Source organism: Lolium perenne, chromosome 4 (genome assembly GCF_019359855.2).
Source record: "Lolium perenne isolate Kyuss_39 chromosome 4, Kyuss_2.0, whole genome shotgun sequence".
NCBI lineage: Eukaryota > Viridiplantae > Streptophyta > Magnoliopsida > Poales > Poaceae > Lolium > Lolium perenne.
Window position 1 is genome coordinate 22,510,006 of NC_067247.2, and position 25,213 is coordinate 22,535,218.

At 43.0% G+C, this 25,213-nt stretch overlaps 1 protein-coding gene across 1 annotated transcript; it reads left to right on the forward strand.

Annotated features, from left to right (window-relative positions):
* The first annotated feature begins 14,214 nt into the window (after nt 1-14,214).
* On the forward strand, nt 14,215-16,154 carry LOC127291885 (phosphoglycerate mutase-like protein AT74H). Its single transcript, XM_051321202.2, has 2 exons — nt 14,215-14,887; nt 15,501-16,154. Exons 1-2 carry the CDS (start codon nt 14,377-14,379, stop codon nt 16,004-16,006), a joined length of 1,017 nt encoding a protein of 338 aa, XP_051177162.1. The 5' UTR covers nt 14,215-14,376; the 3' UTR covers nt 16,007-16,154.
* Nucleotides 16,155-25,213: the final 9,059 nt, after the last annotated feature.

The window sequence follows — 25,213 nt, forward strand, 5'->3', positions numbered from 1 at the left end:
CTCAAATCATATATTTTGAAAACATGAAACTGTTTCTCACCCATTGATGGATGCTAAAACGCTATGATCCTCCAATAGAAAAATGTGCAATGGTAGTTGTTGTTTCATAGTTCTTTTCCTAGAGATCATCTCCAGCAAATGATCCACAACGAAAAGGGTCCCACCAGTCATGGTTGGCCACAACTGAGGGCCATGAAGCTGGAAAGCTGAATGGGTGGCTCTGCGTTCCACGACGATGTTCCGTGGCTTGTAGTTTCATGTCACATTGACACTTTAGCATAGGGGCATCTAGCGAGCACTTCACAATTTTTTTATTTCTAGGTGTCCTTCCCACCAATGTATGAGCAAAAGTCTCGCTTGCGCGCGCCTACTTTATCTACGAAATGAACACACATTGCCTGGAAGAAATATAGGTGATGCGTCCATAATGCGCTCCAAGTCCTTAAAGAATCATCAGGTGATGGTAGTAATGTCCCAACTGTCAGTAAATAATATCACTTTGTTTTCTTATCATTGTAAGTGATGTGTTGGTTGAGAGTTCGGTGATGTCAACTCATTGAGACAACCACTTATGTAATCACGAGTAACATTTTTTTTGAAAAATGGAATATATTAATACCAAGACGATACCAAATACACCCAGCCTCTACAAAACCTAATGTCAAGAGCATGTCTAGACATCAAAGGAAGCACGAGTCACATAAGAAGTGTATTTGTGCCCATAATTCAACACAATAGTTTGATCTAAATTGGTATGATCTTCATGACTTGTTGGTGGGATAACACCATGCTATAGTTAATGACTCGAGATCAATGACTTCAAAATGTCATCATTATCGTATTTGAAGTGTTCCCTCATTTTATACCTAGAATTTGCAAGTTGTGCTTTGTTAAAATTCAAGTTTGTTAGTGGAATCACATATACTAAAACTCAACTAAATACAAAGAAAAGTACATAAGGTTAGCAATAATCACCATGCAAGATTCAACAGCTATAAAGTTTTCCAAACACACATACTTATACTCAAGAACACAACAGAAAGGTACTAACATTTGTTGCAATGTAGGCTATCGTTTGTTCAAGGCATATCCTTGGATGAGTATTATACATATATATCCACATTTTTTTAAATCTAGACAATTAATTGGTTAAAAGCATATAAGAAATACCCACAATCTTGTTTATAGATGTAATTCAATAACTACAGGGATGAAATCTTAACATGAAAAACCTCATGGAGTTAGATTCAAATATCACCGCACCATCATAACTAACATTTAGAGCAACATGTCCTCTTTATCAACCCTCTAATATATACCAGGCACCTCTAAACTATCCAAGTATACACACATTCACTCTTTATGATATGTATTGGTAAAAAGCACTAGGAAATCACTAGGATATATATAGATGGACCTGAGTTGGATGGTGTGCGCCAAATAGATGTATCGATGTGTTGCAGTTAGTATATGGTATTTTATTTTTGGAATTGCAGGCATTGGGAAGTAGCTAACTAGCAAGCTGATGCATCCTAGTTGCTTGCTTGTATCCACATTAACATGTATGAGATTGAGTGCTGAAACTATTCTGATATGTGAAGATCTAACATAAATTATATGTTCCACCCCATTGTATGGTTCCAACAATATTTGGTCTAGGCAAAAATGCAAAATACTAAAATCACCTGATCGTCAGTGGGCAAGTTCTCCCTTTAATCTTTGTGTCCTAATTCGTTTTGCAATCTATCTTTCTATAGATGGTTATATTTTTCGTGCATGAATAAGTATAAACTAGACATAATGGTCCAACAAGCAACGAGATATCAGCGCCATCGCCTTGATCCATTTATTCCTACGCCACAAGGTTGACACACAGTGGCATAAGATTTCACTTCCTACATCACTCTTCTCTCTAGTCCTATGAGCTATTCATATCATTGGTTTCCATTATGCTCTTCGCCACCTCCTCCGACCGAATGGTTCCGCTCCGCCCGCCGCCCCACTCGCTGTACACCGTCCCATCCGTTTATTGGTCCATCACTTATTGAGGTAGTGGGAGCTTTGTTTTTTACTACCTTCGTTCAACTCAGGCTTGGCATATATATCCCTTTCCTACTTCTGATTTTTATCCTCGATATTTTACTTTCATGTCTTTGTTACATATATAATTCTGAGGTTTCAATAATGTGAATGACATTGTGGAATCATGCTGACCCTTTCATTGTTGTGATGCAAGCAAACATCTAGTAGTGTTACAAAAGATGAATGGTTTTGCTTAGGAAGTATTGCATTGACTGTAATTTTAGTTGCTTGGAACTTCCATAGGCATCACACCGAGGGAGTATGAGGGGTGGTGATCTTAACAAGAGATATCTTCGCAATGCGTAACTAGCATGTGAGTAAGTAATATTCTTTTGTCATATGAAATAGTTAGACAACTCTTTTGAACGCAACCCAGGAGTATCTCATATATGTAGGTAGTTGGTTACGGGATGCACGTATCCTTGTGAGACCGACATCCCTATGGTGGCCTTTATAACTTTGCAGGGATGACATGATGATTGACGGGAAAAAATATCCACTTCAGAACACATGAAGCTATTTACGACTTCATGTACCCAAGTGGATCGGGTGGGAAAAAGCAGGTTTTACTCAAAATACATAGCGGCGTAGACTTTGGATCGGGCTACCTTAGGCATTTTTTCTTAGTATCATAAACTTTATTTATCGATGCTTGCTAAGGGACATGCGTCACATGCGTCTTGTTATGCAGATGCTGGTGTGAATTATATGCACTTGTATCACCTTGATGCAACGCTTTGAGTAAATACAAGCTCCACTTATAGGAAAACATGATTATTATTCCAATTTGACTTACAAGAACATACTTCTTGAACTGCTATATATTTATCTTGATTCCTGGTAATCTAAGACAACTTACCTTGATTTTGATGATCCTCTTGAGATGTTGTTTTATTACAAGCATACACAATTAATCTTTGTTCATTGTGAAAGTTGAAAAAAGATGATGCAACGGGCACATGTGAGAACATTATATAGAGTACCATTATTCATTTATTCTGCATTCGGTTAATTTTGCAATCATTTTGCATTATCTTTGATTATATTGTACTACCATCCAACCTGGTCCAAATGACCAGTCTGAATATTTTCAAACATAATGTTAAAATGTGATATTCTACAATGACAACATATATTTTATTTTGTTTATTATCTCAAAGCATAAAAGTGTGAGGAAGGGTAACACGAGCAAGGTGTGATTGGTGCATCACACAAGCATTGCTAAACTGTGGCATATAACTAGTTTAGATGGAAGTGCTTGTATTTTTATGATTCACCTTGATATTTGTTTTTGCAAAAGTCCAGTCTATAAGTAATCATCAACGGTAGTACAAAGAGCTCTAATAATAATAATAGTAGTAATAAAAATAATAATAATTACAAAATAGTTTCTATGACCACCTAGCAAAGACTACAAGCACTAGAGCAATTTGAATGCGCGTCGCCACCCCTCCCCTTTCTTACTGGATTCGGGCAAAGCTTATTCTAGTAGAGGTTGTTGTAGTAGAGAAACGAGAAGTTGTTGTGCTAATGCCTAAGAGAACCAACACACCAGACCAACAACCATTGCCAACGCTAAGAACCATAGATTGGAAGGGCCAGACGTGCAACCACGACAACTACCATGAACATCGACTATATCTCAGAGGATACACCGAGAAGACAACTCCACGCACCGGCTGCCAGCGCTAGGCGCACCGCCAGAATGGGATAGGGAAACGGGGAGCTTATTGACACAGCCGCCGCATCACCATCCTGAAAAGTACACTATAAATACCTAAAAAATAAAAACGGAAATCCTCCTACAGATGAGAGGCCGTGGTCCACTACAACTCAAGGGCCTCAATGCCACCGGAAGTGGGGCGGCCGGCGCCATCTTCGGTAAAGGGTACCAAATCCTAGATTGGTTTCGAACAACTACTGATCGGCTCGAATAGTGTTCAGCCTTCGGGGCTGGTATATGTTTGTGCCGCATTATCACACATATCAGTTGTACGCCTTGTTAATCGATCTGCCAACTTAACTGAAAGATAGAGCTCCCAATGGTTGCTAAAAAAATGCACTCTCTCATCGAAATTACCTCTCGCAGACTTAATAAACTTAGTCTCAATGGTGAGGAACACAATCGTTTTTGTTTAAATGAGAAACACAATAGTTCGTAAGAGATGGCATGTCTAGACGTGTGGAGGGTTATCTAGAAGAGATATATGCGCCTCAATGCGGAAGCAAGAAATGAATTTAGTTAAGGGAGACTACAAATCTCTCTCGATTTCGATTGATGGATCCATGAACATGTGAGGTGCGTGTGATATATCCAAAATAACTTGTAAACACATAAATACCCGCACACATACTAATTATAGCTTCATTATTGAACTGGAACGCGCAGAACATTCATCAAACATCATCTGCCATATATATCTTAAACGATCACTAGCATTTAGAGCAATATATCCTTGTATCTATCCTTCAATATATACAAGGCACATCCACTCTATTATCTTACAAACATCCACTCTATGACACGTGTGCGGTTAAAAAATGACAACTAGATATAGATCATGGAGCAAGTGGTAGACCATGTGTACCGAGTTGGATCTATGAACGAGTTGCACGATGTCAAAAAATTGTTGGGAATGGTAGGTATAGGGAAATATCTAACTAGCTTTTCAATCCACGAAGGTGATTGTTTGCATTCATGCATGTTACCATATGTGTGGTTGAGTGGCGATGATGTTCAGGGACGAGTGGAACACAAGCAAAATGTTTGAGGAGTCACTCTTCTTGTTCCAGAACCACATTGTCTAGACCAAATTGTATGTGGCTGCATGCGATAGATTTCTCATCTTTGATGTTAAATCCCAAAGGGCTTAGACATAAAAAATATATTCCAAAAGGATCCCTTGGATGTTGAGTTCCTGATCTCGTATAAACTGCCCCTTAAGTGTACTTCTATGTTTCGGTCTACAAGATTAACACATGTGATCCGACTGCGAGTAAAAGTAGATGATTTTGTTTCAGTATCCCATTGTTTGTTTTTCCAACTCTTGCGTGGTTGCATGTTGGTTAAGTAAGTGAAAACAATTAGTTTAATTATGTTCTCCCGCTCATCCAAGGGCAAAATTAACTAGCTTCATAAGCAGAAGAATAGTGCCACCCACTTCTATGCAGTGATTGTTTGTTGTCACCTGCACCGTTATGAAAATAGAAGTCCATCACCATCCTACCGCATTTCCTTTTTATTCCATTGAAGTCATGGTTTTAGTCTTGGGGAAAACAAACTTCGTTAGCTAACGGATCCCCTGGGGACAACACCGCTAGGGATGACAGTGGGTACCAATGACCCGTGTACCGTCAGGTAAAAACCCAATAAAAGTACGGGTATGAGATAAAATATTACACATAGGTTTGTAAATAGAAAAATATCATACCCATTAGCTTGAGCAGGTATGGGTACGAGATCGTAGAACCCATACCCACATACCCATTTACCCATATAATTTTGACAAGTGGCCATAGTAACATTCTAAACTTCTGTAGCTAACAGATCCCCTAAGGACAACACTGCACGCTCCACGGTTATGGTTTCCACTTTCGCTCTTTCACTAGAGTATGGTAGGTCCTAATAAGCATGCCGGTGTTTGATCAACCATGGAATAATTTATGTTTTTTGAATCATTCATTACATTTCAAATAAGACAACATGTGAAAGGAGACTAATGATATGCCATGGTATAGTATAGGTTCCATCGCGATAAGGGGGCAAAACGCTTCTGTAGCATAACATCATGTTCATGACATAGTATTGTCAAATTTCTCCGTATTTTTATGGCTTGTATGCAAGTTGTTCTTAGTGCCAAATATACACCATAATTATAAATAATTAATTTTAAGCGAACCTAGTTATAGAAATTTCATGGCATGTAAACCACAAATATGCTTGGACAATATTACCCAAGTGCCATGTTCTAGAGGCAAGAAAAAAAGTGGTGAGAGAAACTTCTACATTTTCCGTGTGATATGGTGGCGTGATCAAATGTCTTTTTTTTTAGTTACTATAACTTGACGTGACTGAATGTCGCGGAAACACGAAGATGTGACGGTTATAGAGCTATCTATAGGCTTTCATGCGTCCATGCAATATGCGACACATGATCTATATTTGTATTAACTTTTGCCCAAAACCTAATGAATCGTGTACATAACTTCATCCTCATTTATATATTTTTTAGTACGATAAACACTCAGAGTTGATTCTCAAAAAAAAAAAAAATCAACCACCACATCTTACATCATCTCTAAGGGCATCTCCAGCGGCGCGACGCATTTTAGCGTCCGCGCGCGTCCGTTTGCGTCGGTCGAAATGGTCGAAATCGACCGCGCGTCTGTTTGCGTCGGGGGTGGCTCCAGCGGCACGACATATTTTTTGGCCGAATCATTTTTTTTAAACATGAAACATAATTTACATAGTTAAAACATGAAAAAAAAACTAACGCCTGCTGCTCCTCGTCGCTGTCGAGCACGATGAGCTCCGGTATCGTCCACGGCCAGTTGCCATCCGGGGGAGCGTACGCCGGGCGCGCCGGCGGTGCTGAAGGTGGAGGCGCCCAGGGCTGCGGCTGTGGCGGCGGTGGAGGCGCCCATGGCTGCGGCTGTGGCGGCGGTGGAGGCGCCCAGGGATACGGCTATGGCGGCGGTGGAGGAGGTGCCCAGGGCTGCGGCTGTGGAGGAGGAGCCCAGGGGTTGTACGGCGGCGGTTGTGGCGCCGCCGAGTCCTGTGATGCCCACGATGCAGACTCGCCGGTGGAGGAGGAGGCGCCCATGGCTGCGGCTGTGGAGGATGAGGAAGCGTTGACCGCCGAAGCGATGCCCTCGATGTAGACTCGCTGCCAGGCGGGCCCGGTGGAGATGCGAGCGGACACTTTGTGCGTCCGCGCAGCGTCCGCAGAGACGCAAACCTGCCGCATATTTGCGACAGGTTTGCGTCTCTGCGGACGGCCCGGTCACTCTGCGTCGCGCCGCTGGAGAGGGTGCCAGACGCATTTTCGGTCAAGGCGGACGCAAACGGTCGCTCAGCGTCCGTTTGTGTCGCGCCGCTGGAGATGCCCTAACATTTAGAGAAACATGTCCACATGTAGACCTTAAATATACACCAGACACATACCAATCATATGTCGCGGCAGCAAATACACATTTAATATATAATGTGTTATATTGAGAATTCACTAGCTACAAGAGATGTAGATGAAAACATTTGCCATGCATGTGGTATGTGTAGGATGTCATATTATTTGTTGGAATTGTAGGCACTCGGAAAAAGCTAGCAATTGAGCCCGTGCTTGCCAACTTACATGCGCGTGAATATTACTGACATCTCTCGGCTGAATTGCATCAGCTTAACTCATGGATTACATGCCACATCACTACAGGAAAATGGCACGGTGTCGACGGCCTGGAGCTATGCCAACGGCCTAGAGCTATGCTGACGGCCAAAGGTCAGGGCCGTCGGCGTAGTCCACGGACGCCGAGGGCTGTAAGAAAACTGACGGCACAACTACACCGTCCGCATAGCTCCAGCTACACCGAGGGTCACTGTCGGCACATTTTCACTGTTGGCATAGCTCCATCTACGCCGAGAGTCACCGTCGATGCAGCTTTCACCGTCGGGCTTCGGCGCGCCTCTGTGACTCCAGGCGACCGGCCGTTTGGTCCCCGAGCTACGCCGACTGTATAACCGTCGGCACAGTGGCAACTCCGAGCTATGTCGACGGTTATACCTGTCAGCGTAGCTACTTCCTTTTTTGCCCAACTTTGTAACCACAAACTCCTACTTCCCGCCACTTCTGCCACGTCAAAGATATGCCGACAGTGTAACCGTCGGCATAGCTTCCATTTTTTTTCCATAGGTTTGGCTAGTTCAAGGGCTTGGTTTTTTGCTTAGTAATGTTTGCATGCATGATACTTTAATGGTTGCTTGGTTTTATTTTCTATGTACTTAGTAATGTTTGCATGCATGATACTTTATGTGCTGTTTTTTGTGATGTTTTACCTTGTGCATCGGAGGTAATCTTGAGATATGGTTTAACTAGGACACATCATTTTATGTGACCTAGTACCTACAAAAGGCCATTTGGTCAACTATATATCATTGGAGGCCGGTCAAAGGAGTTGATCTGCAAGGCTCCCGGATTAGGGTTTCGTCAACCGGAGGGAATATTGAGGTAGGATGGGCTAATTATTGGTACTACATGTTCCTATGACCTAACACAACACAAAGAAATAGAAAAGTCCATGGGTCAACTATCATTGGAGGACGGTCAAAGGGGTAGATCCGCAGGGCTCCCGAATTAGGGTTTCGTCTACCGGAAGGAATATTGAGGTAGGTTGGGCTAATTATTGGTACTACAAGTTCATATGACCAAACACAACACAAAGTAATAGAAAAGTCCATGTGCCAACTATCATCGGAGGCCGATCAAAGGGGTAGATCTGCAGGGCTTCCGGATTAGGGTTTCATCTACCAGAGGGGAAATTGAGGTAAGATGGGATAATTATTGGTACTACATGTTCCTACGACCTAAAATAATACATAATACAAAGGAAGAGAAAATTCCATGGGTGAACTATCATTGGAGGCCGATCAAAGGGGTAGATCTGCATGGCTCCCGGATTAGGGTTTCGTCTATCGGAGGGAATATTGAGGTAAGATAGGCTAATTATTGGTACTACATGTTCCTATGACATAACACAACACAAAAGAATAGAAAAGTCCATGGGTCAACTATCATTGGAGGCCGATCATACTGCTCCGCCAGCGACATGCGTTGCCGACGGGTAGACGTCGAAGGTCACCGTCGGCATAGGGTTATGCCAAGGGTTTTACGAGCTATGCCGGCGGTGAACAACATCGTTTTCCTGTAGTGCATGGACCGAAGCTAGCGTGAGCATTCCTAGCCTCCAGATCCACCCCTATTTTTTTCCCTAAGCACATGGCTAAACTGGTGATAAATAAATGATGTTGTGATGAAATATTCAAGTTATATATTTTCAAACCATGCGCCGTTTCTCACTCATTGATGGATGGTAGAATGCTATGATCCTCTAATCTAAGAGAAAAATGTGAACTCGTAGTTTTTTTTTTCTAGAGATCATCTCCAGCCGATGAGCCACAATGGGGAGGGTCCGGTTGTGCAAGATATTGGTAGCTCGAAGGAAGGGAAACCCTAGCCGCCTCTGGGTCGTGCTCGGGCGACTCCGGGGTGACCCCCGCTCCGCCGCCAGAGCCCCCTCCCCCACCTCGCCTACAGCCCCTGCCGCCGCCGCAGGAGGTTGTCCCACGGCAGACGGAGGCGGCAGGGAGCATCCGAGCTTGTTTTCCAAGAAAAATCCAATTTCCCACCGCACTCTCTCCCTTTTTGAGTGCCCCCGTGCACCGCCGGCCATTGGCCGTGTTCTTCTTCGGTGTTCCCTTGCTCCTCCACCCTCAGATGTACTCCTCTCCGTGGGCCTGCTGCCGTTGTTCGCTTCTTGCGCGCCCAGTCCCTGTATGCATCCTCGCCTCCCACATCAGCTGGTCTTATCGCCTAGATTTGTTGGTCGCACCCATGGCGTCAAGCCTGCTGGGAGGCTGCACTGGTCCTCCGTCCCCGAGAGATCTGGCAGTGCAGGCCACGGGTCTGGACCAGGGCCTGCTGGCTGCTCGCTCGTACATGGTGGACCCTCGGCTGTTCGACCGCTGGCAGGGATGGTGGCTTGTGTCCACCCTCTGGTCGGGGTTTTCTGCTAAGTGGGGGAGGTTAGCCTGTCCCCGACAATGCGTCCTTGCTCCGAGAGAAATCTATGTTCCTAGCCTTGCCCGGAATTGACGGTGATGGCGCTTTCTGCGTCGTTCTTCCTCCTTGGAGGCACCATTCTAGAGCTTCGCACACTTCGGACAAATATGCCTCTCGTCTTCTCGGCATCCCTTGGATCGTATCCCTTCGGAGCTAGACTGCTGTCATGGTGGCCCTGATATGGCCGCCTAGACATCCTGGGGTGGCCTCGGCTTGCGTGGCCCTTCGACCACGGGGGCGGTGTCATCGCCCCAGTCTCGGCTATCTGGTGCCCTTCGCATGTGCTTGGTCTCGGTGGCGCAATGCCCTTCAGCTTCGCCGACGGCACACCGGTTACGTACGTCACATGGTCTCGGCTATCCAACACCTTTCGACCGTGGAGGTGACGCTTCCTGGTATAGTTTTGTGTAGTCTCCACGTATTCTGCTACATGTTTCTTTGGGATTATTGCCCTTGGTGTTGAGGTTCTCACCGGAGATCCTCCCTAGCAGACGGTTTGAGGTCCTCGAGGTGGCGTTACCGTTGTGGCTGTGCTCCGGTTCGCGCCTTGCGGCGTGACTTGTTTTTTTGCATCGCCCTTCGAGCACGGGGTCGGCACACCGGTGTCCTCTCCCTAGTCTCGGCTATCCGACGCCCTTCGACTGTGCTTGGTTCCGGTTCTGCAGGTCCTTCGTTGTCGCCCATCGCTCGCCTTGCCATGTCGTGGTGGTTGTCCTTTGAGATGCTAGCCTCCCAGGGTTCGGTTGGCTTCGAATGGTAACCTCCTCCTTTCTGTTTATGTTCTGTTCTCTAGTTTGTTTTTATGTCTTTTTTGTACTCTACTCCCTTGTATCCCCTATATTTTCCGTAATATGTTTGTAAGAACATGGGCCTTTCAGGCTACGGATCCCCCCGCCCCTGTCGTCAACCTAAAAAAAAAATCAATGACAAGGGTCCCAACAATCATGGTTGGCTACACGCGAGGACCATGAAAAATGTGAACAGTGAGATGTAACTATACTGTGATGTGCGGCAGCAGGTTCTAGGCGCACTCTTTTCCTCTCAGGGTACCGTAAGGGACTAGGAGGTTTTTTTTACGAATAGGACACTGACATTAAAAGAAACAGCGAACAGTACAAATCACCCTAAGAAAAACGAAAATTACAACACAATCCCTTGAGAAGCCCTACATCTTCAACCTCCAGACCGTGTCGACGACGGGCCGCTGCTGAACTAGGAGGTTTTTAATGAGGCGGCATGTTGTTTGCTTAATAGATTAATTTTAAATTTTTGAAAAAAGTGAATAGTGAGGGCTTGTAGCGACGGGGCGACCCTACCTAGCGGTCGACCGCCGCATCCTACTTGAGCGGTCGATTCCCAACGGCCCCACCTTTCCGAGAATGGAAACCGAATTATTTTAGCTATTTCCATTTCGGGAATGTCCGCGCGAGATTATATGTAAAAATTAAGCGACACCAGTGCAAATCGACCCCAAAATCTCATGGGTGCACGCGCAGTCGGTATCTGGAGCTAACCAGGTGACCCACCATCATTTCGTGTCAAATTAGGAGACTGGACAGTTTTATACTATATTCAATAACGTGACAAACAGTAATAATTTGGAAATTTAAAATATTTTACCTTTCAAACGACAATTCTAAATTAAGATTCGCTTTCACCAATATATTCGTCTCGACGAGATCTTCAAAACTAGCACCGATGTTAATATGTTTTGATGACTTTTTTTTGGGCTAAAAGTTATCAACCCTCTCAATTTGAATAATCAACCCTCCCGTACTTGAGTGATCAACGGTAAAATTATCAACCCCAAAGTTAACTTTATTTGAAATATTTTGACGTATTTTTTTTCTCACATGTTATTAGCCAAAAGAATTCCTTGTCTACCAATTGTTTGATGAAATTTGCTATTTTTGAAAAATGTTGCATGCTTTCGCTACGAGATAAAAAAAATGTCATCGAGAATCTTTCTTAATTCTAAAATTCAAAATGTTTTATCTCTCAAATGATACCTTTAATTTAAAATACGTTTTCACTAATGAACTCGTCTCGATGAGATCTTCAAAACTAGCACTCATGTTAATATGTTTTGACAACTTTTTTTGGGCTAGAAATTATCAAACCTGAAAATACGTCATTTATCAACCGTAAATTTTAAAACTTACCAACCCAAAAACCAAATTTTATTTAGAATTTTTTATGAACTTTTTAGCTTACAATTTATCAATCCATATATCCGTTATTTATCAACGGTAAATGTCAAAATTTATTGACCCAAAAAGCTAATTTATTTAAATATTTTGGAAATATTTTTATCTCACAATTTATCAACCCCTCTGCCCATTATTTATCAATGGTAAATGTGAAAAATAATGGACTCAAAAAATCTAATTTCATTTAGATATTTATCGAATTTTTAGCTTACAATTTATCAATCCCTCTTGCCGTTATTTTGGGAACATTTTGGGAACGATAAGTGTGAAAAGTTATGGACCCAAGAAGCTAAATGTCAACTCGAATATTTTGGGAACATTTTTAGCTTACAATTTATCAACCCCTTTGTTCGTTATTTAGCAATGGTAAATGTAAAGAGTTATCAACCCGAAAAGTCAATTTCATTTAGAATATTTTAGAAACATTTTAGCACATAATTTATCAACCCCTCCGCCCGTTATTTATCAATGGTGAATATGAAAAGTTATCTACCCGAAAATCTATTTTTATTTAGAATATTTTCAGATATTTTTACCTCACAATTTATCAAACCCTTTATCGGTTATTTATCAACGTTAAATATGAAAAATTATCAACCCAAAAAGCCAATTATATTTAGAAATTGTTTTGGCCATTTTAGCTCTCAAATTTATGAACCCCTCTGCCCCCTATTTATCAATGGTAAATGTGAAAAATTATCAACCGTAAAAGTAATAGTTTATTTGAGTGGAAGTAGTAGTTCATTTAAGTTGCAAGTGGTAGTTTATTTGAGTTGCAAGTGGTAGTTTATTTGAGTTGCTAGTGGTTTCCCGAACCGTTATTTTCCCCTCTAAAACCACTAGCCCAAAAAAGGGAATTGAAAAAGTAGAAAGAAAAATAGAAACGAATAAAGGAAATTGATAAAAGGGAATTGTGTAAAGTGAATTGAAAAAAAGGGAATCCCGATCAAAAAATAGAAACTAAAAAGAGCGAAAAAATAGGACACTGTCAAAAAAGTGAATTGACCGGACGGAATTAAATGCGACAATTAAATGCGCGAAATTACTATACTCCCTCCGTCCTAGTTCGCAAGACAAAGTTCCAAAAAATATTTGTCCCAAAATGCCTCGCCTCTTAGGCACATTTGCATTTAATGTGGGAGTAAAACTGATTCATTATTGCATGCAAAAGACTCCTTCTTTCGTATCCCACCGTGTAAAACGAGGCTCATTAGTACTTTGCATGCACCATTTGCATTTAATGTGGGAGTAAAAATGAATTAAAGGGTAAGTTCTTTTTTATTTTCCAATTAATTGCAGCGCCGATGTTAACTTTTTACGTGGAAATTTAGAGCCAATGAGAATTCACCTTGGGCCAAGATATTTGAAAACTTTGACGAACTGGGACGGAGGGAGTACGAAATCAAACATGCATTATTAACACGCCAAAAAAGGAAATAAACTTACTGCAGCGAATTAAATGCGCAATATTTACTGTCGTAATTAACGCGCAAAATAAGGAAATGGAGTAACGTAATTTATACACGACAACGAATCGTGAATTTTTTGCGTGAGATTTACTACTACTACTACCATAATTAATTAACGTAATTTAATGCGTGGGGTAACAGAAAACGACAAAAAGGAACTCGCGCGGTCGAACGCCACCGAGGGATTTCGTGTAGCGACCATCTTAGAGCAAGTACAATAAGGCTTAGTCAGCTGGCTATAAGGGTTTAAATATAATAGTATATGTGTTTAGTTGGAGGAGAGAGAATAGGAGAGAGAAGGGAGGTGAAATTTCTTATCTGATAAGCAATTTTCTTGCGCGTCTTTCCTATGCACTTTGTGAGAGTGAAAGGTGGACCATATGTTAGTAAAGTACTTCATTCTTATAGTCAACTATTATACATATTAGCTATATGCTAGTACAAGTGACATGACATCTTATTATAGCCAGCTATACTATTGGAATTGCTCTTACAATTTTTGTTTTGAGGTGTACTGTACTACTATATTCTGTATTTCTGTGCACACGTCTAGTAGTTATAGTCTTGTTCTTTCACACGAAGGCCACGTGGAAATTCTCGTCGTTCTTGGTGCGTACACGTTGCAATCGGTGCACGCGCGGGGGCACCAGAGAACAAATCTTCATCGCCCACGCATATCCGCACTCCGTCCAAGCGCCGGCCGACCTCTCCGTTCCTCACCGGCGACACGACGCGCGCCGTCACAGCCAGAGAAATCTCCCAAGCTAGCTAGTCAACGACCGGATGCCGGCGGCGACCGGGTTCGCCCCGGCGCCCACGTCGGCGTGGCCCCGGTCCCGGCGGCGCCGGCTGCGCTGCCGCTGCTGCGAGGACACGCTGGGCGTCCCGCGCCGCCGCGCACCAGCAAACGGAGGCAATGGCCCGGCGTCGAGGGACCAGCTCCACTTCCCCGAGCTCCGGCCGCTGCCGTACCCGGCGCCCCCTCCCCGGCCGCGGCGCATCGTGCTGGTGCGGCACGGGCAGAGCGAGGGGAACGTGGACGAGAGCGCCTACACGCGCGTGCCCGACCCGCTCATCGGCCTCACCCCCAAGGGCCGCCGCGACGCCGAGGACTGCGGCCGCCGCCTCCACCGCCTCTTCTCCGACGGAAGCGACAGCGACGACTGGAAGGTCTACTTCTACGTGTCCCCGTACCGGCGCACCCTCGAGACGCTCCGCGGCATCGGCCTCGCCTTCGACGCCCGCCGCATCGCCGGCGTACGCGAGGAGCCCCGCCTCCGCGAGCAGGATTTCGGTACGCACGATCGAGCCTTGGATAAAAAAACGGATTGGTTGCCTTATCCCTCCTACTACGTGGCACGATCACTGACATCAGTAGAGTTGATCCCAAGGTTTAAAATAGCGCGCTATTTTTTCGCTAATACCACGCAATAGCATATTTGGAGGGTCTACGCTAAATTTTAGCAATTTTTCTCGCTATGGCGCTATTTGTGAAATAGCATGATATATCGTGCTCAAACTTTTCGTGGTGATGAAGTGCAATTTGTTGGTTCCTCTTCTAGATTAGAACTTAATATCGCTAATGCTGATGATTCTTAATAAATAATTTATACTATGTTGTTGTCTTGTGGAATACTGATGTTAGCTTTATGAAAAATTCGAGATCTATTTGTTGTATGTGGCTATGTATGTATGATTCAGTCATTTTTTGGACTAAATATCCAACTTTTTACCGAAATCCTTTATTTTTAGACTATATTTAATATTTTTTTCAAAACGCTATTTGAAATATAGCACGTAATTAGCACGATATACCATCCATAGCGTTTGAAGAACACTGATGCTATTTTATTTAGCACGCTATTTTAAAGCTTGGTTGACCCACGTATACATCTGTCGGCGAGCAGGGAACTTCCAGGACCGGGAGAAGATGCGTGCGGAGAAGGAGGTGCGGCGGAGGTACGGCCGGTTCTTCTACCGCTTCCCGGACGGCGAGTCGGCGGCGGACGTGTACGACCGCATCACGGGCTTCCGCGAGACCCTGCGCGCAGACATCGACATCGGCCGCTTCCAGCCGCCCTCGCCGCCGGGCTCGCCGGCGGCCCCGGAGATGAACCTGGTGCTGGTGTCGCACGGGCTCACGCTGCGGGTGTTCCTCATGCGGTGGTACAAGTGGACGGTGCGCCAATTCGAGGGCCTCGCCAACTTCGACAATGGCGGCGCGCTCGTCATGCAGACCGGGGAAGGCGGCAGGTACAGCCTCCTTGGCCACCACTCCGCCGACGAGCTCAGGGAGTTTGGCCTCACCGACGAGATGATCGACGACCAGCTGTGGCAGAGCACCGCCAGGCCCGGCGAGCTCAACTACAACTTCATCACCAACGGGCCCTCCTTCTTCACGCACTTCAGCTAGCTGGCTTGTAATTGGAGGTGGCTTGATCGATTGATCACTCTCATGTGTATATACATATATATACGCCTATACGGAGTAATGAACGGATGCAAGATCTTACGCTCCATGGATTCCCACAGTTGCATCCATGTGCGCAAAACTTGAAACCGATTCACTCTTGTTTCAGCTTGCTTACTTATTTTAGGGTGGTTTCCCTTGCGGCGATTTTGTTAGAGGAGCTCTGTAGCACAATGGCACTACGGGAAAAATAGGCTTCGCCGTGCAGGCTTTCTTTGCCGTGTGGTTCCGCACGGCAAAGATTTATTTGCCGTGTGCACAGATAAAAACTCACGGCAAAGATCTTGGCCACGGGAAAGATAGACACGAGCGCACGGCAAAGATACGATTCACGGCAACGACGGAAGAGGCCGCACAGCAAAGAAAGGTGCACGGCAATGGCCCAACGCACCGCACGGCAAAGATTCGGTGCACGGCAAAGGCGTTAGGCATTGCCGTGCAGCGTTGGCGCACGGCAAAGCAGCCTTTGCCTAGTGTTTTTAACAAACGCACGGCAAAGAAGGCTTTGCCTAGTGTAAGCGCACGGCAAAAATGAAAAAACTAAATTTCTTCTCATCTCAAAAGGTGTGGCGTGGTATAGCTATCAACAAACAAACACTTAGCCTAGTGGCAAGGTCGCATGCTTTCCTTACTTTGCGTCCTAGGTTCGATTCCCAGACCAGCCGGCATTTTTTTAGATAAAACGTGTTTGGCACACGGCAAAGAAGCGACCTTTGCCGTGCCATGCAACATTGGCGAGTCACACGGCAAAGAAGCCTTTGCCGTCAATGGCATTGCCGTGCGACCTTTGCCGTGCGGAGTCGCACGGCAAAGGCTTTGCCGTGCATATAGAGCCCTTTGCCGTGCAAATAGTTGCACAGCAAAGACATATTTTCCCGTAGTGTGGCGCCACTCTATTTTTTTTTGAACTTAAACACCTTTCTCATTAACACAGCCAGCAAACCGGCTCATTAAAAACCTTCCATCCCCCTTAGGTACCCTGGTAAAGAAAAAAGTGCGAAAAGAACTTGCTGGCTTTCACAGTTACAGAATAGATACATCATCCGCAAGCGCACTAAGAATGAAATTAGGGGGATCATCCAGCCACACAATTGACTCAGTTCCTCCTGAGTGTCTAGCTAGCTCATGCGCTACTACATTAGCCTCCCTAGGACTATGGGAAAACTCAACCTCCGTAAAACCCCTACAAAGCATGGTACATTCCTCACAAATAGCTGCAGCAGGTCCCAATGAATTTCCTCCTTGTTTCATGATGTCAACTACCTCCAAGCAATCAGAAACCACTTCTAACCTGTTTTGTTTAGTGAGCAAATCACTCTGTTTTTTTGTGTGAGCAATCACTCGCTCTGTTTAACTCGCTTTGCACATATGGGCCTGATTGGTTCTTTCCCGCCCGGGCCACAGCTGAGTTGGGCCTTTGTTAGCCTGTCAGCTCGTTATCAAATTATTACAAGCCCTTTTCTTTGCGAGGATGTTCAGTTTAAATTTTTTTCTTCAAAAATCCGCAGATCTGTTAATAATCATCAATATCAACAACTCCAAGGGTAATATAAATTACAAATAGTTCTTATGACATCCTAGACCGAAGTCACGCCGTCGTCCTCGCCTCTCCATTACCCAAGTAAGACAAAACTTATCGCAGTAGAGTTTGTTGTAGAAGACACACATGTAGTCATCATGCTAAGGTCAGAAACAACCAGCGCACCAGAGCAACGACCACTGCCGATGGTGAAAATCTTAGATCGGTAGAGATTGACCTAAAACCACACACACGAACACGGAAACTGATCAGATCACACGAGATCTACAGGGCACATAACTTCATACGCCCTCCGCATGCGCTAGATGCACCACCGCCGAGAGTGGTGAGAATGACTTCATTCCAAAACTTAAAATTAGAGAACCAAAAAAAAGCTCTCAAGAAATGGGAAATCCTTTTCGGGTTGTAGGTGCATGTGAACCCATTACATGAAAACACGTATCAAAATGTCAAAAATGTAGAAATAATTTTTTTGCACACACACCTAGATATTTTATGTTTGCACATAAGTTTCGGGAAAAATAATATTTTTTATGTCCCGTGTAAAAAAGAAATTTTTTTCTTGCTCCAACATGACCATTACGGGATTTTTTTTGTCTTTTTCATAATGGACACATAAAATGTTCTATTTCATCGAAAACTTGTGCGCAAACATAAAATATTCAGATGTACACGCTTTACTTACTTATTTATGTATTTATTTGACATCCTAATATAATGTTTTGTACATTTTTTATAAGGGGTTCATGCACCTATGAGCCAAAAGAACCATGTATGCAGAAATGAAAATCTCTAGAGGTTAACTAATGCCATGTTATTAGAGAGCACGTACTCCATCAACAAGGAGTGTATATAATAACTTAAGAGGGGTTTCATTAATCACAAAACACTGTGATTTCAAATAAGGCTAGTCATAGTAGAGAGTAACATAGAGTATTAACATGCACATTTTATTACTCTATTTTACTACATGTGTATATTATCTTTCATGATAACATAGAAGACCACATTTATTGTGAAGTCGTTAATGCTTGGGTAGTATGATGTGATGATAACATAGCTAGTTACTATAATTTTCTCTCTCATTAATTAATAGCTTGCCATGTCATCAAAATGCCAAGCTAGCAATGCATGTAGATGTATGTTACCACCTTAGTTATTCACACTATGAATAGTCTAAGTAGGTACTAAATGGATATATCCACGGCATCCGCATTGTTTTATTTTTATGCTTGTTACTCCATCCAAGTCATAATAAGTATCGGAGTTCAGTTTAAATTTAAGCAAATTTGAACTAAAGTTCATGTCAACAACACCATTAAAGTTCTAACAAATTGTGAAATTATTCATAGACGTAGGTGTCATACTATATAATGTGTATCTGTAAAAACTCGTAATAAGATATGACTTAAAAACAACTTTGACAAGCTTAGTTTGCATTTTAAGATGAACATTTGCAAGTACACATGGCATATAACTACTAACATCTATGAACTATTTCATGTTTTTGGGAAAATCAGAAAAAAATAAGAGAGAGAGAGAGAGAGAGAGAGAGAGAGAGACAGAGAGAGAGAGAGAGAGAGAGAGCATTGGGTTGTCAAGGCTTCCGCTCCTTCGGACCCACAAAAGGATCAATCCTTCCATGGTGGAACAGGTTGCTTAGATGAACCTCAACCCCCAGGAGACGCAGATTCAAGGTATTTAAAATAAGTATTGCACGCATCAAAAGATTTGGCTGCAGACGAATAACCGGGTTTTCGTCCAGCAGTGGAGCAAAGCAAGCAAGGGACGCCTCACCCTCCCTGTGGAATAGTTAGGTTGCTCCAATATTATGTTGTATGTTTGTTCCGTTTTCAGTTTAGACTGCTCTCGTTTTCAGCCTAGTCTAGTTTGGTGGTTTCACGTTTGATGTATGTGGCCATGTACTTTGCCTATCTGAGGCTTTCTTCTTCTTAATCAAGCACATGCAGTCCTCCTGCATGGTTCGAGAAAAAAAAGAATAACCGAGTTTTCCTAAGATCTTATGTTTTGGATGCAACAGTAGTCCTCCTTGGATTACCAGATTTATTCTTGTGGAAAGCGGCTAGGAAAACGGGCGGGAGATAGCTAGGGCGGAATAGGTTTTTGTGTGAGTGGGGTGCAGACATTTGGCCATCGTATTACTCTTGTAACTTTTTTCTCCCATCAATGAACTGATATGCAAGGCTTTTGTATGTTCTTGGAAAAAAAATACAATGGGTCGGCACTTGTTACACAAAAGGGAAACACAGTTTGTTTTCAGGATTTATGTGGTAGATAGACATACCCATCTAGCCTATATTCTTTTGCTAAACTTTTATTTTATGGATCAGGTAACTTGTGGTAGGATCATCCTGTTGACTTCGTACGTTTTTGTCCTCTAATGGATGTTACGTACATTATACGTGCTTACTTAAAAACATTACATGAGCCTATGATAAAACTTGTAAACAAATAGATAAATATATGCGACTAACTCAAAGTTGTTGCGTTGCACGTTTCCGTTTGTCCAGATCCCTAAGCTAGCTTAGTACTATAGTAGTACAATACATATCCAGATTCCTCGGCCGATTTACATATTCTACACCAACCAACTTGCTGACCTTGTTTTATTCAGTACTCAACGCCCGTACGGTGCTGCTGGAGTTCAGATTCAGGGTCCGTTGCAATGTCAACGATTGTGGAGAGCGTGTTTTGCTTAATTTCAGGTTAGACTACAGGCAGCTATTATGCTGGAGCTCACTACTCTAGTAAACTATCTTCAACAACTGATTGGTAATATATACACGCAACATGACAGCATGCACGCCAAACAATATATAAGTTTGTTTACATTCCCAATCATGGATTTACCTTTTTTTTTGGATTATCATAGTTGTACCTGTAGAGTAAGTATCACTATAGCATCCCACAAACTGCGTAGAACTTTTTAATGGTTTCTGGCGCAGAAAGGATAACTATCAATAGTCGATTTTAGATTAATACAACAATGCCAATAAAATTGTAACATTTCTAATTCTCCTGAGAAATTATTGTTCTAAATCGACCAACTGCATATCAAGAGGGTTTGCATAAAACATTATGAGGAGCTTTAGGTGCAACCACCTAATTACCATTATATTGACCAATCATAGATTGTGCACATCAATGGTTAAAAAATAATTCAGTCGGTTTATAACTAGAAACTTCTTGTCTCAATACCATAGCTTTATCAGTATCTTGTGATCTCGTGTGTAGATTCTGTTAGTGTACATTGTCCAGAGTTTGGTACTGTCGATCACTATCTCTTTCTAGGTGCAGTCGTAAGAATCTTCTTTACCCCACTTTCCTCAAATTTTCAAACATACATACACAGCTGTATCCCTCTGTAGTTATTAGAAAAAACAAACTGTAATAATCAAGCAGACCTAGCCACACACCATTAACAAGAAAACAAACTCGGTAAATTTCACTCTGACTTTTGTGTCACAGCAAATCAAAATGTATGAATCTGACTTTTGTGGTGTGTAGTATTTTCCAAGCTCCACGGCGAATCGGCCGGAAACCTGCTTCACTAAACCTCTATCGTGTCAGACCTGATCGATAACACTGGATTACGATTGTGATGGATAAATACAAAAAATATTAACTTAAGAGCTTGTGTACTCGTGTGCTCAAGTAACGTAAAGGGGCATTGTTGCAGGAGACATCGACGTTTTGCGCGTACATATCACATCAACGAGGTAGGTTCATGATCAATGCATTGTCATACTTATGTCAGTACCGCGGGAGTTTTGTTGGTGACAACGATGTTTTTCATTAATTAATTAAGTTAGTGTGTCACGAAAATAGGGAAACAAACAGCATGCAAATTTGACCAACGCACAAAGAGAAGCAAAGATGCCATTTTTTTCCCAAGCACTATCGTGTATCTATACCTTGTACCTTTAGATATTAAAGTTTCCCTGTTCAATAAAAATTATCTAAAATATTGATTTTTTTTAGCATTATAGTACCAAAGTTATGTTGACACGTCGAGATATTGTGCCATTCGGGAGAAGAATCTGGAAGCTATCTTCCGGATCTTTTTTTTGTTTGCAGCATGGATCTTCGGGTATATTTAACTACCACCAGCGGTACAAATAGTTGTCCACAATGTGTAGTTTCAAATACCAATATTTGAAAATTGTGTTCCCAGAGTATAATTACTCTTAATGTGTGTTTAGAATGGTACAAACACGCGTAGGACGCTACACATGTATGTTTGCTTAATTTGCAAAAAAAAAAACCCCAAGATTGTTTGGAATTTGTACATTAGGTCCTCATCGGTGTGTAACCAACATTATTTTAAATATCTATAACTAAATATCTAACCCTAATGTGGCCACGATGCGCCGCTGCGGTAGGACTGCAACAAGCCAACAACAAGCGGATAGGAGCGAGACACTGCGAAAAATGGGGTCGATGATGCAGGTGACTAAAACAAATATGACGGTATTTGGTGAATAGGAATGGCCATTTGACAACTTTTCACTCACTTAAAAATGAGTACGAATTATGAAAACATTTAGTGATTTTCTCTCCCTCATTATAGCTCATGAGAGTGGATTTTGTACACCCACACCCATGCGTGTAAGTACAAAAGTATTTCTCCTCATTATATAGTATAAACTATAAGAATAATTCATGAATAGTACTAAATATTATGTGACTTTTAGTTATATTAACTCACTTAATATTAAATAAAAATATTACAATGCAATATTAAAGGAATATTAATGAATATTCAGTGATTTTTAGTAGATTTTTACACCCTTAAATTGAATATAAAAATGATAATATTTACTGAATAATAATGGACATTCAATATGAAAATATTAAGTGAATAGAATGAAAAGTTTAACTATTTTCATAGATTTTTTACTCACTTAAAGTTCCCTAAACAAGTATGAAAATATTTAGTTAATATGAATTGATATTCATTAAATTTTCACAACCTTTAAATTTCAATAAACTAATATGACAACATTCCATATTGATTAACCATATATGATAATATTTAGGGAATAGTGCTAAATGTTCAGTGATTCTTCGGGGATTTTTTACTCACTTGGTATTCAGTAAACAAATATAACAATATTGATTGAATAGCGTTTAGTGATATTTAGTGAGTTGTCAAATTGTCGCCCACTAAATATTTAGTAAAAGATATGACAATAATGAGTGATAATAGTAATGAGCATTCATATATTTTCAATGATTGTTGACACCCTTAAAATTTAGTAATAATCAAAATACTTATTGAGTTGTAATAAACATTTAGAATATGTTTGCTTCAAAATGGCAACAATAACGAAAACACAATCAAATTCGAGGGTGTATACGAACAAAGTACATTTTTTGGGTTCCCAAAGTACTATTTGGTTGAGAAAGTTGCAACATGGTAACATGTTATACACCAATCCCACTATTGAAGAAGGATCATTAAAAATACCAAATTTTCTCAAAATAGACAACATATTTTAGAAAGTAAATTAAAATTAAACATGCTACATATACTGATTCAACATCTCTCCATAACCAAGCATCAAATGCTAACATGATCCTATAAATTCAATTTGTGCACAAAATAATAATTCTTTATAATTTAAAAGTAATTTATCGGTAGTAGAGAAAATCTATAATTACATGTTCAAAAACTGATTGCGTTAAAGTGAATTACTTTAAACCAATTCATAAGAAAAACAAGTTGGATAATCCAAATCCTAGAAGTAGGTGTCGTTCCCTAATCGACGGTACCTCGGAGGAGGGATCCTCACGAGGGGGAGAAGAAGTAGGGGCCATAGGGCGGAGTGCACACGGGACGGTGGTACGCGATTTACCCAGCTTCGGAACACCTGCACGATGACAGGGCCTACTGCTGCTTGTCTGGAATTATCTGGGCGCTTTCGCGATGTTACAATGAGTTGAGGTTCTGCCTTTAGGGCTCCCGGGATCCGGCTTATAAAGGCGCACGGATCTAGGGTTTACATGGAGAGTCCTAGCCGGATACAGGTTTCCTAACTACGGTACAATGTCTTGCCGTGTACGCCAAGGATCCGCCCTTCCATCTACGTCGTACCGGATCCGGGTCCCTTAATGGGCCTCCGTGGATCCGGGTTCCTCCTCAATGTCAGTTGGATCCGGCTCCCTGCTCCTGGGCCGGACATCTTCCGTCAGGATCAACAGTAACTGGGCCGCCCGATGGGCCACATGCCTCATCACCATCTGTGGGCCACCCGGGCTTGCCGGATCTAGGCACTGTCGATGGTACACCCATGAAGTATACCCACAACAGTAGCCCCCAGAGTTCTCCGAGTTTCACCTGATGTTTCCGCCTTGCTAGTCCATCATGGTCTCCGACAATATTGGTAACGCGGAGAAACTTGAAGAACTCCAACTTCACATTTTCGTCCTTTTTCCAACTTATAGCCGGAAAATGCTCCCATCCTGCGAGACTTCATCCATCGATGATCCGAAAATACGTTTCCGGATTACTCCCCTGCTTGCGAATGAGAGCCAATTTATCTTCACGCAGTTACCCGGAATCTTAAAAGACTCAAACGGTTCCGCCAATTCTGGCGCCATTTTCGCGCGATTTGTGCGGTAACTTATCTCTAGCCATTTTTACCGTTTAGGGTTTAGGACACGTGTCGAGCATCCAACGGTGCGACGCTTGCGTTCCGACCACAGGATGCGGGACACGAATCTCGTCCCGCCGGCCTATAAATATCCGCCGTCGACGCCTTAACCCTCATTCACCCCCCTTCTCACCTCTCTGCAAAGCGCCACCGCGAGCTCCCTCTCCGCCGTGCCGGAATCTCGCCGGAACTTCGCCGGAGCTGCTTCACCGCCGCGTCGAGTTCATCCTGTTCTTAACATCAGCGAACCACCGCGCGGAAACCTCGTCGCCGGCGACTCCGACCGCCGCAGAAGCCATTACGGTGAGTTCTCGACCTTCACCTTTGCGCCGTAGTTGGTAGGGATGAATTTGGGGAAGACGATACTGGATCCGACTAAAGAACGTTTTCCGCCATTCGTCTTTTCTTCAGATGTCTTCAACGACTCCGCCTCCAGCCTCTGAACCGATCATGGCCACCCCAATCTCCTCCGCCCCTCCACCTTTCGCTCCAGTTAAGCTGGGTCCTTCAAAGGATTCCGGCAAGGAAACCGAAGGGACTTCTGCTAACCCGGAGAAAACCTCCGGGGAGGATCAGGCGGATCACAAGGCGGAAGAGGCCGCGGCCAAAAAATCAAAGGCTCGCCAACGAGATGCTGAAGCCAAGGGAAAATGGTGGCCATGCACCACCACCAAGACGGAGCTGACGAATCTCGAGACGGAAGGTTTCCTGCAACCCGGAAGCTGGAGGTCAGTTCCCAATGCCTTAGCCCCAGCTCCGGAGGACAATGAAATGGTGCTGACGAAAGCACTGGTGGAGCGGGATTTTTCATTTCCGCCTTCGGATTTCTTCCTGGAGATCCTGAAGGTTTACGGGCTCCAACCCCACAACATTTCTCCGAACAGCGTGCTTGCAATCAGCAATCACTTCACCCTGTGCGAGGGCCATCTCCGG

Bases quoted from the DNA above. Each gene is read 5' to 3' on its own strand.
- LOC127291885 (XM_051321202.2), top strand. From the start codon at position 14,377: ATGCCGGCGGCGACCGGGTTCGCCCCGGCGCCCACGTCGGCGTGGCCC. The intron at 14,888-15,500 runs GTACGCACGATC...GTCGGCGAGCAG, and splicing joins CCTCCGCGAGCAGGATTTCG to GGAACTTCCAGGACCGGGAG.